Raw genomic sequence first — 18,574 nt, 5'->3', positions numbered from 1 at the left:
GCATCCGGCGGCGGCGGCGGCGGCTAGCTGGCTAAGAGAGGGCCACGTTTGATGCTCTCAGCATGCAGGAGCAGAATAAAGGTATTAGTCCCGGATGAGGGGGAACAAATTGGCCGTGACTTCAGCCTCTTCTTTTTTTTTGCTGTCAGGAGGGAGGTGGAAGGGTGGGGGGGAGGGCAGAGAGAGAGTGAGAGAAAGAGAGGAAGAGAGAGAATAAGCCAGACATTGAGAGGGTGAGAAGGTGAAAGAGAGAGAGATAGAGGTTAAGGGAGAAAGAGAAAAGAAGTGATTGAGAAGAGAGAGATCACTTGTTCTTTTGGTTGGTGAATAACCGGAGGTGACGTTGCAAGATCGCGTTGCAAGGCAACTCGGTGAAAACAAACCGGTGTCAAAGTCAATGTTTGACATTTTCACTATAGCAGTTCTAAGCTAAATAATTGGAAATCAATGACTATAGGTATCCGACAGCTAGAGGCTTTACAGCTGTTTGTGTTCACCAAGTTTTGCCAGATATGTTGTCATATTGACCAGACGAATTGTGTCATTGCCAACCTCAATGAGTGAAACGAGGATTTTCAGAACATTTGTGTATGCCTCTCCAAGGTGAAGTTTTGCTTGGTAGTGCAAATGCTTGAATTCATGTCAAGGTACGACACTGCAGCAAACCCATCCCCTGGAAGAACAAATCCCTCAAAACTCAAAAGGTACTCTTTCCTTGGCCTGGATTATTCTCAAGAATGGCAAAGTACTATTGTACACATACTCACTATCATCCAAAATCCCTCACCCCTTATTCAGCTTTAGTGCATTGACAGTACCCAAGCAAATATGCCACGTCCAAATGCATTTTTGCCTGGTGCGTTTTGGTGTGGCAGAGGGTTCATGGGAAACACGTGTGCCATCTGACTGACAGGAAAAAAAGAATAAAAAAGATGTCTGTTGGCCAGGTTTGGCAAGCGTCGGAAAGAGCTTTGGAATGAAACAATGATATGAAGCATATCAAAAGCTTCATAAATATGACAAGAAAAAAACCAAGACAAGTTCTTTTCTATCTGTTTTATGTTTAACGAAGGAGGCTTGACTGACACCAGTATGATTTTGCTGTCAGTCTGCTCTGTTATTATATGATTCACTCTTGTGTGTGTATGTGTGTGTGTGTGTGTGTGTGTGTATATATATGTGTGTGTGTGTGTGTGTGTGTGTGTGTGTGTGTGTGTGTGTGACAGAGGTTGAGAGAGGAAGAGGAGACAGAGTGAGAGAGCACCAAAGTGACAGCGACAGACACAGCCACACCCCTTTTTTTTAAATAACCCTCGAAAAAGAAAAAAAAATGTGTATTTCAGTGATATCAACACAGCCATCTGCGTAATGACACGGCTTTCATCCTTATCAAAGCCCTTTTCATAGCAGGGGGAAACGGCACAATGATGACAACCCGACAATCAAAACTCAATTACGCTCCCCGAGTGCTCCACAACACAATGGCCGCTCCCCACAAAGACGGGGCTCTTTCGCCACCGTGGAGAGGAAATCAAAATAACAGGCCCCCTCCTCAAAGAAAAAACAAATCTCAGTATCCACATCCCATTCATCCAAGCCCCGCTGCCCACCTCTCCCCCCACTACAATTTCCAGACAGAAGTACACAGGAAAGGGCCACATCTGCTCCTAACACCTCATTTTTTTTAGTTTAGCCCCCCCAAATTCATCCCTTCCATGCCTACCCCCAGCCCTCACCACTCTACTCATCTTGCCCGCTGGGTAAGCTGGCACCCCTTCATCTGTTCACGCCCGGCGTGGTACGCAAGCTGTCAATCACAGGGCCATCCGTGTCAGAGCAGACGGTTTAGCGACTGTGGGCGGCGAAGCGTGCGCTGTTTCCGCGCTTACGGACACAGGGACACACACTCACATACACGCACGCGCGTGGAACCGGGAGAGGTTAGCATTAGCGTTCGAGCGCTAGTGAGATGAGCAGTCTCTAAGGCTCTGCACACACACGCGCGCCATGTCCCCCTGAGAGTGTGCTTATGCGGGCCCTCATCTAATATTTATGCCGTCATTACATGAAAGATAAAACATGCAGATAGCAACAGAACAAAGAGGTGGAGAGTGTGTCATACAACAGAGGAGGCGTTTAGCGATTCATCTCCATCTACAATATTCATCTGCTAAGTCAGAGGAGACATTTTTCCCTTCCTAGTTCCCATCATCTTAAGATGCATTTATGCGAGTACTTTTATTTCCTTTTTTCACTAACATATCCGTTCCATCAAATAAAAACCCTAAACTCTTCCCTTGCTGTTCCTTTACCGTTTGTTTGAGACGTGTCAGCTCCACTTAGTTTCTCACACCCCCTCACACACCAGGCGTACGGCCGGACAAGACAGGGCATGTTTCAAGTCAGGGGAAATCAGGGGGAAAAGAAGGTCAGGGAACAGACTCAGGGGGTGACCATGGGAATGACCCCGAGTTCAACCTGACAGAAGCTGGACTGAGAAACAAGCCTTCTGAAAGGCTCAGGGGACCACCCTTGCACACACACACAAACACACACACACACACACACACACACACACACACACACACACACACACACACACACACACACACACACACACACAAACACACACACCCTCTGTGGGCATAAATGACCTGTTGTCATGGCAAAGACACGTTTATTTTGTATTTTTCTCTGACTAGGCTTCATGACGGCACCGTGCTGAAGGACATGGAGTGGTGTGTCGCCAGGCGCCTCGGCTGTTAACCTATTGTGGACACATCGTTGTGTCGTGAGCACCTAACTGGGGGTGCCACGGGGCCGGATGACTGATAGCTTGGCTGGGATTGGAACGTTGGCTCGTGGCCGCTGGAACCAAGAATAAGGGCACGCCAAGCCTTCGGGAGAGGGGTGCTGGGGAAATCAGTTTTGTCCTTAAAGCCGCAGCCTCACCCGATAGGCAGGACCGCAGGGAAGGGGAGATCCTTAAAAGACCTTGCCAAGATCATAAAACCCAGCGGGCAACCTCTGTTCTCTGTTCTGTCTGAGTTGGTAAACAACAGTTGTTCACTTGCAGCAATACAAGGAGCACGTAGAAAAATCACTCATGCCCCCATACTAGCACACATGCTCACACAGGTGAACACAGGCACACATAAACACACATTTAAGATTGTATAGACTAATATAACAGCAAACTAAAATCGCATACTAAAAGGATTCCAGTCACATTCCACAGCAGAAACTGAATGTCGGCCCTCTGACCAATCATATCAGCATACATGAGTGATTTGTGACGATATCCGTGTCACATGCAGTCCACAGCCACCGTCAGAAGTCAGACATTCCAAAAACATTCCCACCCTGATCTAATTACACACCACTATGACAGCAAGACACAAAACACGAGACAACTGTGAACTGGGCACCGAGACACATTCGATGGGCCTCATTTTCATCCTGCGGTGTGTTCGTTCGTTAGAAAGATGATTTTTCTGTGTGAGATTCTCCCAAGATAGGGGATCGATTGCAAGTCTAGCGCCCAGAGCAAAGTATTTGTACTGTGGCACGTGAATGACTTACACGACAGATAAGGACAAATATTAAAACATAGTCCCAAACATCTGAACCAGGCCTTAAACAGGACAGGACTTCCAAACTGAGAGTCAAAGGTTTAGGCCTGTACTGCAAACAGTCTGTGTTTTTATGATTGTATAAAGGAAGGCAGAACGCAACCCAAACCCTCCACCCCTCCCCAATTTGGGTAGCGAGGCACGTACACCGCCCCAATTACTCTCCCCTCGCCGAGCCGCGGCTGCCTGGGGCAGATGCTGCTGTTTGCGGTGAAGCAGGACAGGAGAGGAGAGAGGGAGAGAGGGAGTAATGGCCTACTTCACTGATAAAAGACAGGTTTAGTTTATTTACCACACTCCTCATGTATAATAAATTATAGCGATCCATTAAAATGGTGGAGGTTCCTAACAGCTGAAATGGTGGTTGATTTTATTTGAGCCCATGCCTGCCTATCTATCGCATTACGCCACCGCCACAGTCCTCCTTCGCCACCACCCCAGCCATTATCCCTCCAACACACACACACACACACACACACACACACACACACACACACACACACACACACACCGACACACACACACACACAGAGCAAAGCAAATGGTGTGTTGATGGACTGACTTTAACAAAAAAAAACACACCTCACTAATATATTACATCCTGTGCGACTGAGGCTCTGCCTATGACTGATATTGCCACATATACTGAATGTTTTTTGGGACTTAGAATGTGAATAATGCAAGCGTCTGCCGACAGAGGCAATGTGAAGAGAATTAGCACTAATAAAGGCCCTGCTGGTTTTGCATAAATGTGGAGTGCTTGGATTACAGCCTCGAGCTATGTAATAATGGAGGTCCTCCGAGTGAAGAGGGGGAGGGGGGAGGGGGGCAGTTGTAGGCTTCACCTTTGCCTGGTTGACTTGGCTGAGAGTATTATATTTCACCCTATTTTTCTTCATTCATATCAGCAACTCAATATACCTGACAAACTGGATTTGATTTGGCCTGGAAGGAGTTTCCAATAGCACAAGCCCAAACCCACTGGAGGGGACGCAGATCAGATCGGCCATGGAGGGGGGTCACAGTGAGTTTAGTCCATCCACTCCGGGTAGATAATGTGGTTACACTGTGACCACTCTGTGTGGACTGGCTCGAGCCAAAATGGCTGCGGCAATGGCGGATGCCTTGGGGTCAGTTGACAGAGATGAAAACCACAGATGCTAGAAACCAATACTGGCCTTTTCTCCTATTCCATTTTTTAACTCCTTCTATTTATATCTCTCTGATGCATTTTGTAAAGATAAATAATGGCATAACACTCCCCCACACACGTTGTGAAGATGAGTTTGTCAGCTTTCATTTGGCTGCGAGTAACAGCTATTGTAAAACATATGCAGCAGACTGGGCAAGGCAGACACCAGGCGGGAAAAGGACAGGAAATTGCATCGCCTGTTCAATAGGCCAATGAGATTAGACAGAAAAAGAAGAATTACCATAGAAATGATGTTTTATGCTGAAAACCCAGGTCCTCTAAAAAAAAACAAAGTTGGATTGTATGCGGATTTTTTGCCTTATGGAGCACGTGGGGCAAACTGTCTTTTTTCTTTTGTGTTAATGAAATGCAGGGCTTACAAAATCTCATTTAGAAAGAGTGGAATAATAGGCCTGACGTTTTACCCATTTTTTAATGCAGTATTATTTTATCACCTAGGACAAATGATATGATATCAGATTCATAAATCCAAATCCACAGCCATGTCTACAAACAGGATGGGCTGTTTCAATACATCCTATACCAGTATTTTTAATATACCCAACTGATAAGACTCGAAGGCCATTCTACACGCCTTTATAGGCCTATATTCAACATTTTTGTTCCTTTCCGGCAGCAAGTCCACATATCTGTACCAACAATATACAAAAGACATTTCTCAAAGCCATTTCATTACTTAAGAACAGTAATACATTCTATTGAAAGTCCATATTTTATTGGCCATGTTTTGAATTTTACACGTGGTGGAAATGTTTACTTATTTTATTTATTTTTTACATTCACTTTAGGTGCATAGCGCTGCCATTAATTCCTAGAAAAGTGCAGAGTGGGTATATAAATTCAATATATACTCTTTACTGACATGGACAAGTGTGCTTGCTGAGCCGTTTTACAACAATGAGAGGAGCAGGCTTGCGCATGCTATCTCCAGCAGCCTTGTTCAGTTTATGACTACGGGAGAGATTGGAGATGCTGTAATGGAGATGTCACATTGCTTTATAATCCAATAATGGAGCCGGCATTGCAACTGCAACTCTGTTTGGTTTGGGCTTATCTTGCAGAGAGTGTGTGTGTGTGTGTGTGTGTGTGTGTGTGTGTGTGTGTGTGTGTGTGTGTGCGTGCGTGCGTGCGTGCGTGCGTGCGTGCGTGCGTGCGTGCGTGCGTGCGTGCGTGCGTGCGTGCGGCGTGCGTGTGTGTGTCTCTATATATGTGAGGTTGTGTTTGCGTGTGTGAAAGAGAGAGTGAGTTTTCAACTTGATGTGTGGAGAAAGAATCCAATCTCTTCCTTTTGCCGCAATCCCTTCACCTACAGCTACATCTACCTGAGTGTGTATCACAATTGTCTTTTAGCATGTGTATGTTCCAACAGCATGTTTGGATATACTGTATATGCATGTGGACCTGCAATCTCTTGCCCCAAAATAATGCTATGCTGCTTTTTTTGTCTATCGTCTGCACAAGCCACAATGGCAGGGAACCAGCACTGCCCTTCTAACCGGCACCCCAATGCAATCAGTCCCACAGAGGAAGCCTTCTCCAGCAGCCTGATCCAATATCCCACACTCAGACATACAGTCATCCCCTACAGCACCCCGGGTATTAAATAAATGTGTGTGTGTGTGTGTGTGTGTGTGTGTGTGTGTGTGTGTGTGCGTGCGTGTGTGTGTGTGTCTGTGTGTGTGTGTCTGTCTGTGTGTGTCTGTCTGTGTGTGTCTGTCTGTGTGTGGGTGTGTGTGTGTGTGTGTGTGCGTGTGTGTATGTCGGCGTGTGTTTATGTCGGCGTGAAGCTCCATATTGGTGTGTACATGAATTTGACTGAGTGTCTGTGTGTGTGTTTATGAGTTAGGGCCCCCATATTGTACATGTGGACATGCATTTGTCTGTGTGTGGTGTGTGTATGTGTTGTGTGTATGTGTTGTGTGTGTGTTTGTGGGACTTGTAGAACACGCGCAGCAAAGAGCTATTTTTCATTTGTCTGCTGACATGTTCTATGTCAGCGGTGGTCTTCTCCCTCAGGTGGAGATTGGGGTCACACTAGCACAGGATGGATGCCAAACACATCTTGTGTCTGTGTGTGTGATTGTGTGTGTGTGTGTGTATATGTGTGTGTTTGTCACAGCCCTCTCGACCCGCTCCGACGGCTCGCGTTACCAGTGGCAGCTGTTGCCACGACGGCAAAAACAGGAGGAACATGAATTTAGTGAGAGGAGACAATCTGTTGTGCCTCAGTGGGGGTGACAGAAGAAAAGAAAAAAACAGATCAAGACATTTATGCGTTTTTTCTCCCCCTTGCCGTTGCTGTTGTTGTTGTTTCATAGTAAACCTCAACAGCCCTGGAAAATGATATGTGATGGACAGTGACAGGTATTGTCTTGTCTTCTTGTCCCTCTCTCTATCTCTCCCTCCCTACCTCCCTCCCTCCCTGTCTCTCTGTCTCTCTCTATCTCTTTCTGTCTCTCTCCCTCTCCTTCTTTCTCTTTTTTACTTACCTCTTTCCCTTCCTCCATCTCTTCCCTCCTCTCTCCCTCCCTTTATCACCCCCTCTCTCTGTCTCCTTCTATTCTCCATCCCTTGGCTGGCAGCTCTTGACTAGCCGAGCATGTGAGTGAGAGTGTGTAATTGACAAATGGTGACGGCCGGCGGAATGCCATGCTCCCATGATGCCTGCTGGGAGTTGACAAGTACCATCTGAGGAGACGGCGGCTGTGTGACAGGACGGTCGCAGACACGCAGACGCACACATACAAACATACACACACACACACACACACGTACACACACACACACACACACACAAACACACACACGCACGCAAACAACCTTCTCCCAGACCTGAGACGTCAATGCTGGCATCATATACTAAATCTGCATTCAATGCATGAGGCCTTCAATCATCTCAAACACACACACACACACACGCAAACACACACAGGCACATACACACACAGGCACACATGCACACACACAGAGACTCGGATTGCTTTTGTGCCAGAATTTATGGCACTTCCAGAAACGTGTGTTACTCCTACTTGAGATAGGAGAAGAGGCCCGAGTCGCCGGCAGTGGAACCACAGATAAGGGTGTCCGCAGCGGTGGGGGACCGCAAGATAGTGGCGCACGATACGTCCTCCCTCTCTCCTCCCATCCCTTCCTCACTCTACATTTTCCCCCCTACTTTGATCATCACTCTTCCGGGTTGGAGAGAGATGTCACTCCCAAGGTGACTTTGAAGCTTCCTCGGCTTTGCCCTCTCTCGGTGGCGGTGGGCCGCCCCGGCAATCGGGGTCTGCACGAGATTTACTTTTTCATTTCCAGGGGGATCATCATATTTAATTTGCCTGCTGGGAGGAGCCGAGAGAGAGGGTGAGGAGCGAGAGGAGCGAGGAGAGAGGATCGAGCACTGGAGCCCGAGGGCACCACCGCCTCGCCTCTCACTGGGAGAAACGAGGGAGGGAAGGAACAGAGGAGGGAAGAGACAGAAAGAGAAAGGAGAAAGGAGAAAGAGAAGGGGGAGAGGAGAGGAAGGAGGAGGACGACGATGAGAAAGAGGGGAAAGGCTCTGAGGACATCTTGGCTTTCAACTCTTCCACAACCCCCCCCACAACCCCCCCAACCCCCCCAGCCCGACTCTCTCTTTTCTCTTGTTATGGCAACCGCCTCCCATCTCCCCGTGCACCAGCCAGAGACGATGTGAGCATACTTAAAAAACAGAGAAGCACTCAGTGTTCTCCCAGTGTTGATCAGAATTGGCCACAAGAGCAATGCCGGAAAAAATCAAATTCAAAACTAAATTCTGCAAAAAAAATAAAATAACCCCACATAACATCAGCAAAAGAATGTTTTTGAATGAAAGTATTTATTTTTTTCTCTAAACAACTCTATGGCAATGAAAGAGTTCCGGCGAGTGGGGAGAATGCTAGACATGCCCTTCACCCTCTTTTCATCATCAATGCCAAAGTCAAAGGAGTCCCTGGACAGGCCTTTGAGGAGCTGCTCATTGTTGTTCATTTGGTTCATGAGGATCTTTAAAGCACCAAAGCTGTCCATCCGTGCGGGGAGTGTGTGTGTGTGTGTGTGTGTGTGTGTGTGTGTGTGTGTGTGTGTGTGTGTGTGTGTGTGGTGGGGGCGCTTGGCCTGGGCGAGGTGCCTACTGCTTCACCCACCAGAGATATGGACAGCAGGGGCAGTAAAACACACAGAGAGCCGAGACAGGAGGGTGTGTGTGTCTGTGTGTGTGTGTGTGTGTGTCTGTGTGTGTGTGTGTGTGTGTGTGGGAGGTGGGGGGCAGACAGGGAAATGGTTTCTGGGGAGCAGGGCGTAAAAATTGGACGTGAAAAGAGAAGAGGCTACGAGGCGGGGGAGGAGAGAAAAGAAGAATAAATGGTGCACAGGGGGAAGGATGCAGAGAGGAGAAGAGAGGGATGGCTAACGAGTGAAAGGTAGTAAAAGGCCACTGAAGGGAGAGGAGATACAAGGTCGTACATTTGCGAGTGGGTATTAAAAAGCCCTATAGGCCGTGTACGACAGATTCGCCAGCGCGAGCCTGAGACAGCTTTTAAATGTGTGTGTGTGTGTGTGTGTGTGTGTGTGTGTGTGTGTGTGTGTGTGTGAGTGTGTGTGAGTTTGTGTGTGTGTGTGTGTGTGTGTGTGTTTGTGTGTCTTGCTTTTTTTTTCCAACCCTCTTTTTTTGTCTTTCTGCATCTGAATCTCGCAAAAACAAAATAAAACATTCAGACTTTTTCAGGCCCAAAGCACTCTTAGGAATATCTGTACATCCCTCTGGCTGAGAAAAGGCAATCCAACAAGCTCAAAATAGGGCATTAATGGCTTTATACATATGCGCCATTAAATGTTCCTCAGATAAAAGACTACTGTAGACCAGACTCGGCCCTGCGCAGGTGCGAGTCTGAGCCAGATGTGGGCCAGAACAGGCCCAGAGGCCGCTGCCCTTAAGGCGGACTAGCAGGTGGGAAGCTTGGAGATTTAGTACAGACATTGCCTTTGGCACTGAATTCTACTGAGTTTCTATTGTTTACTGCAGATCAATGCCTATCCAACAGGTCTTGGAAACGTTATTCATCTTTAAGTACTATACTGAACACTTATTCGGTTATTCATCTTTAATTACTATACTGAACACTTATTCTTATTCATTAATATCTCAATGACTATCCGATACAATGACAGGTGTTGGTACGTAAATGTTTTACTTTGTTTTTACTATTTATTTATCATAGTGTTCACTAAATCTGACTTGGACAACCTCTGTTTTTGCAGGTGGGGGCAGTGCTGTTGGGATGCATTTCTAAGCCAGCACATTTTACAATGGATAGTCGAACAAAATAAGTCATGCAAGTATATGTCATCTAAAATATACGTGTGGGTTGAGAATTTTGTTCATGGGCTGTTCCCCTTACATGTTTCCTGTGTGTTGCTCAGTGTCTCCTCAGCCTAATGTCTATTTTGGTTGTGCTAATGACTAGGTCTTGCTGTGAGGCAGGTCAAGGAACAGAGGAGGCCTGTGTTTGACCAGCACTCTGCTGGGAGCCTAGTCAGCAGACGAGAGGAGGAGAGAGGGGTACGAATGACCAGGATTAGGCAGAGGAATAAGGCTGCCCCTGTCTGATGCAACATCCTCTATATACAAACAAACACACACACACACACACACACACACACACACACACACACACACACACACACACACACACACACACACACACACACACATACACACGTGCAGACATAGACACTCAGAGTTTTCACAAAGCCACAGTAACACACACACACACACACACACACACACACACACACACACACACACACAAAATTAGCAAATATGCCTGCACATCCAGATCTCCTTTCTATGTGGCTCATCCAGCAACCGATAATTAATATGCCTAGAATCAAACATGTTTATCATAACATAATCTTATCTTATTGTTCTTATCAATTCGGTCAATAGCTAAGTTTCTCTGATATTAAGATGCTATTCTTACATTTCCTTGAAACATAAACACATTGAGAGGAGCACTGCTCATATGATGACCAGTCACATATTCATAATTCAGCGTGTTTCTTTGATAGGAAACTACTGCAGATGTGACATGAATAATTAAGCATTTTAAATAAATAAACAAGAGGAAGGATTAGAAGAAAACATCTTGAAAGAGTTGTCAGTGGAGCTGCTAAAAAGTGCAGCTTTGCATTGAATATCATTTAGTTTGTCACATTACACCAAGCTGCTCTGTTTAAAGATTTCCGTAAAGCCTGGTAAGTAAAATGTGAGGTGACAATCTCGCTGAGATTTCATGTTTCTGTGGCGGTTAGTGTTGTCTTTTAATCTTGTTACAGAAACTGTTTAAGATCTCTGCTTACGACCAACACATGCTTGCACACACACATGCACACACACACACACACACACACACACACACACACACACACAAACACACACACACACACACACACAAACATAAACAACATGCCTTTAGTCCTTGAGACAGACAAAATGTTGCACACTCCTGCCTGCTCCAATAACGCAAGCAAGCAATCTTCCCTTCCTCCCTCTCTCTCTCGCTCTGTCTCTCTCTCGCTCTCTTTCTCTCTTTTTTTTCAGATCTGTTCAGACAACCTTCTTCTGGCAAGCAGAACTCGATTTACCCGTTAGATCTAGGAAACCCACTTAATTCAATGGAGCTTTAATGGAAGGTCTCCACCATACTGTCTGGCCAGATGGGAAGCTATTCAGGTGACCTGCCTGGCTGGGATGGTTACTGACAAAAACCTTGTTATTTAGTCCAAGATAAAAAATAAATAAAAAAAGCAGAATTCTTTAGAATTCTTTCATTTACAGCTGTCGTTTAGCAAAGCTCACCTTATGAAGGCTGGGTCAACTCAATCACAGAGCAGAATACGGCACGATGGTCAACACAGAGAAGAGCCAACGTGATTAGAGACATATACACCACTGTTGCTTTCAGAGCAGAAGCACACAGACTGAACTCTTCAAACTACATTTTTCAATGTATCAACCTTGGAAAGATTTGGTGTTAATTGGACGGGAGTCTGTACAAGCAGACACAGCGTGCAGTTTGGTAAGCCGCTGTATCCTTGATATGAGTTCTGTTGTCACTACCAGAGGAGAAACACAGAGTAAGGCGTCTCTGGTGAGGACAAAGAGCCAGACTGAAGTGGACAGGGTGCGAGTAGCCTCTCCTCATCGCATCAGAGTACTAAGCATCCAGGCCAGCTGTTGAGAGCTCAGCCAGTGTCAGCCCAGAGAGTTGTAGCAAGATTAGCCTCCCTAATCAGATAGAAGCGCTTCATTATAAACATCCCGACTGCTTGGAGTGCTCGCAATTACGCTTATCGAAACACACACCTGCATTATTACAATCTTTGCACGGATATTTATTAATTTATTTGTTTTCTAATCTATCTGTTTGTTTGTTTGTTTATTTCAACCCTTCCAACTTCTCCGTTTAACAGACATAGATAAAACTTAGCACCGCAGTACTATTTCTCTCAGCACTTCACAGAGTTTGTGTGGAAAGGTATTTCAGGGTTAGCTTTCCTCTGCATCGCAGCTGTTAGCTGGGTCAGCAGGGGGAGCCGCTGATCACAGAGGGCACAGGCCGCTATGCAGGTATGACAGGCGTGTTTATAAATCAGCCGTCTCTCTTGTGACGGAGGAATTCAAAGGGGCCTGGGCTCACCCAGCATGCTCAGGAGCATGTTCCAGCATGTTTGATCCCTGGCCCCTTGCCTCTGCAGCCCCGTTTGAAAAAGCACTGCTTGCTCCCGGCAGCCCAGTTCGGGGTTTGTTTACATTTATTTGCAAGATTTCTATCTTTTCTTCCAAAAGAAAAATTTCACTTACATCTGATACTCTGACCCTACAGGGCCTCGACTTACAGAGGGACTCATTTTTGGGCATTTGATTCTTTATTTGTGGAGGCGTGTGTGCGTTGTGTGATCTATGGGAGGGCAACTGCATGGGTTGACCAGATAAGTGTGTAAATAATCAAAAGGTGATTTATGAAAATGGGATTTTTGCAATCCCACTCACTTTTGCAGGCCGAGGCGGCTTCCAGCCCATTGGCCACGCTGTGTCACGTGACATGCTAATGACCGGTTTGAGCATGGGGCTAATGGAAAAGCAATTAGCAGGCATGTGGGCGGTTGCCGCGCACTGCTAGCCTGCACATCCCCTCCACTGGACTAATCACAACAGCCATTTAAAAGAAGAGTCATTGCACCTGTTTAATTACTGTGATAATTGCAGGCCGTTCGTTCGTGGCCCTGGGGGTCCTGCAGTTCTCTGCTAATGTTCTAGATGGTTCATCGAGCCCTTTATAACGCTAATGTTTCTGGCGCCATTAAGGGAGACACGCCTCACTCCCCCATGGTGGCGTACATCCATCGGCCGGTGCGTTTCAGGTGCAGAGATGGCTTTCGCTTAGTTTGCACAGAGGAGACGAATGGGGGTGGGGGGTATTGGGGTAAACAACAGCAGACCGTAATGAATTTAGCATTAGCTGCTTAATGAGTGTTCTGCTGATGTAGCTACAAACAAACATCCCTGTAGGAAACGGAACCTGTTGGCAATCCCCTTTGGAGGAAGAGCATATGAAAGGAATGGTCCAAGGTGAGGAGATAATGTGCTTGAGAATGAAAATCAACAACTGGGGCCAAATTACCAAGATTGCCACTTTAATACTATCATCTGCGTTTAATTTAAATTTATTTCCAGTAATTTGGAAATTGTGTTGGCAAATAAAGAGGAGTCATTAATAAACTTCTGCCACACAGAAATACATTCATCTTCTTTTCTCTTTTACGTCAAAGAACAAATGCGGGGATATTTTTAATTTACAGCTTGTGAAGAAATGGCTACTCAGCTGACGTTTATGTCTTGTATCAATCACAGAATCCTCAAGATGTCCGAAAATCCCAGACATAAAGCAGAGGTAGGGGGACTGAGAAGACTGTCATCGTCTCTACAGATGACCACGGTGAGTCATCCACATCCATCTCCCGAGCCCAGCACACAAAGCCCACCTGTTCTCTAAACATGGCTTGCTGTGATTCAACTGAGGCACCATCATCAATCACCACCCCTTCGTCCCCAGAAACCCACAACGGGGGAGCGAGGCGACCTGCTACACGGTCACAATTACCACACCTCAGATATGACTACCCCCCACCCACCCCCGCAATCTCTTCTGACGCCAGCATGCGCTACCTCAACTACAACTAGAAAATGCATTTCCTGAAGGAAATACCAGTGCATGAAATGCAAAAGTTAAGAAAGAACGAATAAAAGAAAAGAAAAGGAAAGAACAGTAAAAGAAGGAAAGAAGAGTGGAAGAAGGAAAGAAGAAAGGAAAGAAGAGTGAAGAAAGGAAAGAAGAGTGGAAGAAGGGAAGAAGAAAGGAAAGAAGAGTGAAGAAAGGAAATTAGAGTGGAAGAAGGAAAGAAGAGTGAAGAAAGGAAAGAAGAGTGGAAGAAAGAAAGAAGAGTGGAAGAAGGGAAGAAGAAAGGAAAGAAGAGTGAAGAAAGGAAATTAGAGTGGAAGAAGGAAAGAAGAGTGGAAGAAGGAAATAAAAGTGGAAGAAGGAAAGAAGAGTGAAGAAAGAGAAGAAGAGTGGAAGAAGGGAAGAAGAGCCGAAGAAGATAAGAAGAAAAGAAAGAAGAGTGAAAGAAGGAAAGAAGAAAGGAAAGAAGAGTGGAAGAAGGAAAGAAGAAAGGAAAGAAGAGAGGAAGAAACAAAGTAAGGAAAGAAGAGTGAACAAGAGTGGCTCTGGATAAAGACAGTAAAGAGAGAGTGAAAATGTTGAAAGAAGGAGAAAAAAAAGAGTGAAGCAGAGAGATGGAGTGTGAGAGAAAGTAGAGTGAGAGTGATAGAGAGAAAGAAGGAGAGAGAAAAAAAGTAGAGTATGGAAGGTGTCTATTAATATTCCTAGTTATACAGTTGAATGGAGAGGTACAGAGAGAAGAGGACCCTTGGAGGCTTGCCGCAGGTGTCAGTGAAGCACAGGTGCAAGCCAGTTTAATTACCCTATTATGATGTCATAATGGCCCAATGTAAGTCAATGGGAAAATTTTGATTCGTTTTTCTTTAATAACTTAAAAAGTATAAAGTTTAGAAAAGTGAAAAATACATAGCATAAGTGTCCTTTACAAGACCTACGCGACAAAGTTTGAATGAAGTTTCTACGTTAAGCGGTTCGGGCTGAATTAATCGCAGAAAAAGGTAACAAGAATAAGAAGAAGAAGAAGCCTAGGAATAACAATACAGGGCATTTCATGCACTGTAATAAGTCTCCTCCCCAACAAGATGTTTCTCACTCGGGTTTGCTGAACCCAAAGACAAGAGGGCCACAAGAAATTAAGATGGCGGTCATAACATCCTCAGTGTTACAGAGATCAAGTCATATTCTATCCTATTCATCAAGAGGCTGAAAGAGGGGCTGGTCTTGCTTTCCATCATGTGTACAGGGAGGAGATACAGATCTATAAACATTGGTGAATTTATTTAAAAGGACGAGGTTCACAGGTGCTTCTCATTCATTTAAGTGGGTAAGCAGAGTTCAAGGACCCCAAGTAAAATATGAATGGATCTGTGTGGAATTAATGAAAATAAACATGCCCCTATAAAGACCTCTTGCTGGAACAAACTAGCTTTTGAACTGAAAAACACCTGGCTGGGATGGCTCCTGGTTCTGTGGCCTGTCCGTTGAGATTTCCCCTTTCCCTCTGATGTAGTAAATAAGTATTAATATGTTTGACTGACTCACCAGCACACTTGGTTCTGGCACGCAGTGGAGGACCGGGCGCCCCGGTGCCCCCATCATTGGGTCGGGTCAGAAGCACGCTGATCTCGTACTCAGTGTCCGGGTCCAGATGGCCAATCTTGTGGGTGGGCTTGTCCACGGGCTGGTTGTCAATGAGGCTCCCAGACACGGTGCGGTACTCAACCTCGCGCTCGATGATGGGGCCGTCTCCATTGATTGAGTTGGCGTTGAGCTGGATCCACAGGTAGGTGGCGCCGACAGCAATGAGCTGAGGTGGGGCGATCGGAACTGGAGGTTCTAGAAGGCAAACAGAAACAGGACAAAACGAGGTTAATATCAAACGCCTATCAGCTAAGTTGCCAAGCAACAGTACTCGTAAAGACCAAATACTTGGTCACAACCTATTACACATGGAGACACAAGGAGAAAAACATTAAGGCACTTGATGTCTGGACCTCTTTTTATTCTAGGTGATGGAGGTGTGTGTGTACCATGACTCTGAAGAGATTCCTATTCATCTGATGCCTTGGGTTTTATCTTAAGTAGGTGCAATTAAAGTACTGTGAGCTCACCGCACAAAAGGGGGGCTTTCTGATTCCCAACATGGAGAGTGAGCTTTTGTGATATGGGGGAGATTTGAAAAGAGCTAATGAGTTAAACCAATTAATTTCCTGACCTTCATCGTTTCAGAACCAAGAGGAATTTCATTACCCGTCACCCCTGTGGTCCTGCTCTACTTCTCCCGCGACCTATTTTTTTTACAGAGTCCTGCTACCACACACACATCCTCTATCGCTCGTTTTCTCTATAATAGACACACACACACATACACACACACCCTTGCAGCAGAAGTGTGTGTGATTAGGAGCCATTAGAGCACAAAAAATCTATTATGGTGATAAGTGATTTGGGCATAAAATAAAACGGACCTTGAACAAATGTATGTTTCTGTGTACGTTCAGTGTGGCAGGCTGGGAATGGGTTTGCGCATGGTGGTGTTTCTCCTCCCGGCTGTTCTTTCATTTTAGCATTGTTTATTATATCTATTATGACGAGTAACTTGCTTATGGCCACCATTTTTCCTCATAAAGAACACGCCCCATAGGCCTTCACAATTGATGACTGTCTTGACGGGAAAAATCCAGGTCTGGCATTTTCTGAGTAAAAAACTCTTTAGCATTGGAAAGTCAATACGCACGAAGACAAGCTATTCATCATCACTCACTGTTACAGGGTTAAGCTAATGAGATGTGCTTTTTCCCCCCCCCCATGTTTTACTTTTGACTTGGTCTGTATGAAATTCGCTCACAAAGGGAGGCATCAGGCATGTTTCAAAGCTCAGGTGAAAATGCTGTAGGCATTCTGACACCCGCAGAGGCCCGTAGTGTAAAAGAAACATGTTTTCAGGGGGAGGGATATGATATTGATTGGAACCGCGGAGAACACCAATTACTGGTGAAGTAATGGGTCATCCGTCTTCCTGACAGGCCCATGTGCAGGTGTGACCCGAGCAGAGTGATGAAGCTGAGAGGAAAGCAAGTGTGTCTATGAGCTTCCCCAAACCATATCGTATATAAGAGCGCTGGGACTCCAGCCCAGAGGAAATGATCTGCACCAACAGGAGCCCGTAAAATACTTCAGTCACTCTCTGCACATCCAGGTGATAAACTTGCATGGTTAAAACTTGCCAAACTTGTTAAACAACACCACAAACTCATTATGTCATGTTGAGAGGATGTTAAGCAATTCAATTTGACCTCATTGAACATTCTCTCTATGGCTAGAGGCATTGTTTCAGAGTCGTCCAGATTCTCAAGAGATCTGTGGATCATACATAGATCAACCCTCAACCCCAGTCGAGCTCCAAACATCCTTCTCTGTCTAGATCACATTACTCGAGTAGAAATCTAACATCTGGCAGTTTTAATCTCTCTCTTTCTTTCCTTCTCCCACCTCTCCATCATTTTGTAACCCTTGTACCTGAGGTTCTGCCTGACTTCTCAATTTTCAGACAGCAAGACAGGGAACAGGTGGAGGCATTTCACAGTGGAGAAAAAAAAAACAACGAGAAAATATTGAGTTCATTCTCCCCCCAAAAAAGAGAAAAAAAGTCCCGGTGCCACCTCCACCCTTCCAGTAATTGGACGGACTGGCTTAACATGAAGTGACATTTCAATCTGTGCACACGATGGATTTCAAAGCGACAAGCTAGAGACGTCCAGGTGGCAGTGTCACCGGGGCCGTGCAGCTGTCTGTGTCTGTGGCTGTCATTGCGTTCGCATGGCTGAAAAAGACATCAGCTCCGGAGCGACGGCCCCCGATCGATCGATCTCCGAGACCTCCTCCAGACACGGCCATGCCCACTGACACGTGCCATAATGTGAAAACAAAAGGTTGAGATGCTTCATCAAACCACAGCTGGCTTGCCGTACCGCTCTGTGCCCGATGAGTGGCAGATCTATATGGATATTGATCATATCTGTAATGACTTCAAATCACAAACCTGGCTCCATTTCATTCCTGGTCAATAGTTCAAGACCTGCAAGGAGGACCTATGCTGAATATGAAATGAGATGTGCCCTTTTGATATTTCAACCTTTTAAATTATTAAAAGGTCTGTTCTTTCATACTCTCGCATATGAAACTTAGACTTAAAATAATGGGAATATAAATCTAGTTGAAGGTTAAAATGTTGAAATGCTAACCACTGTGACACCCTGAGGATAAATCTGCGAAACTGTTCTTCACACTGTAATGCGTTGTCATCACACTTTCAGTCTTTGTAGTGGCTCTTCAGAGGTCAAAGGTCCTGGAACAGGCAGTCGATGGATTAGCGCGGTATTAGCGGCCACACGTCTCTGGGGTGGACACTGGGTGTGGCTGCCCGTCGCCATGGCCTCTGTCGCCAGGCAGCTGTCATCATTGTGGAG

The 18,574-nt window shown here is 45.7% G+C and overlaps 1 protein-coding gene across 1 annotated transcript in view; it reads right to left on the bottom strand.

Moving 5' to 3' along the window:
• LOC308378535 (receptor-type tyrosine-protein phosphatase mu-like) overlaps positions 1 to 18,574 on the bottom strand; it is a 172,529-nt gene that overhangs the window by 74,807 nt on the left and 79,148 nt on the right. The window contains exons 7-8 of the mRNA XM_080855476.1: positions 15,648 to 15,941; positions 13,859 to 14,006 (exon numbers count right to left, since the gene is read on the bottom strand). Of these exons, the coding sequence (XP_080711602.1) occupies positions 13,859 to 14,006; positions 15,648 to 15,941 (442 nt within the window). The remainder of the gene's footprint in view (positions 1 to 13,858; positions 14,007 to 15,647; positions 15,942 to 18,574) is intronic.

Source organism: Sprattus sprattus, assembly GCF_963457725.1.
Source record: "Sprattus sprattus genome assembly, chromosome: 17".
In the NCBI taxonomy this organism is placed as follows: Eukaryota; Metazoa; Chordata; class Actinopteri; order Clupeiformes; family Clupeidae; genus Sprattus; species Sprattus sprattus.
This window is presented reverse-complemented; position numbering and strand designations above follow the sequence as displayed.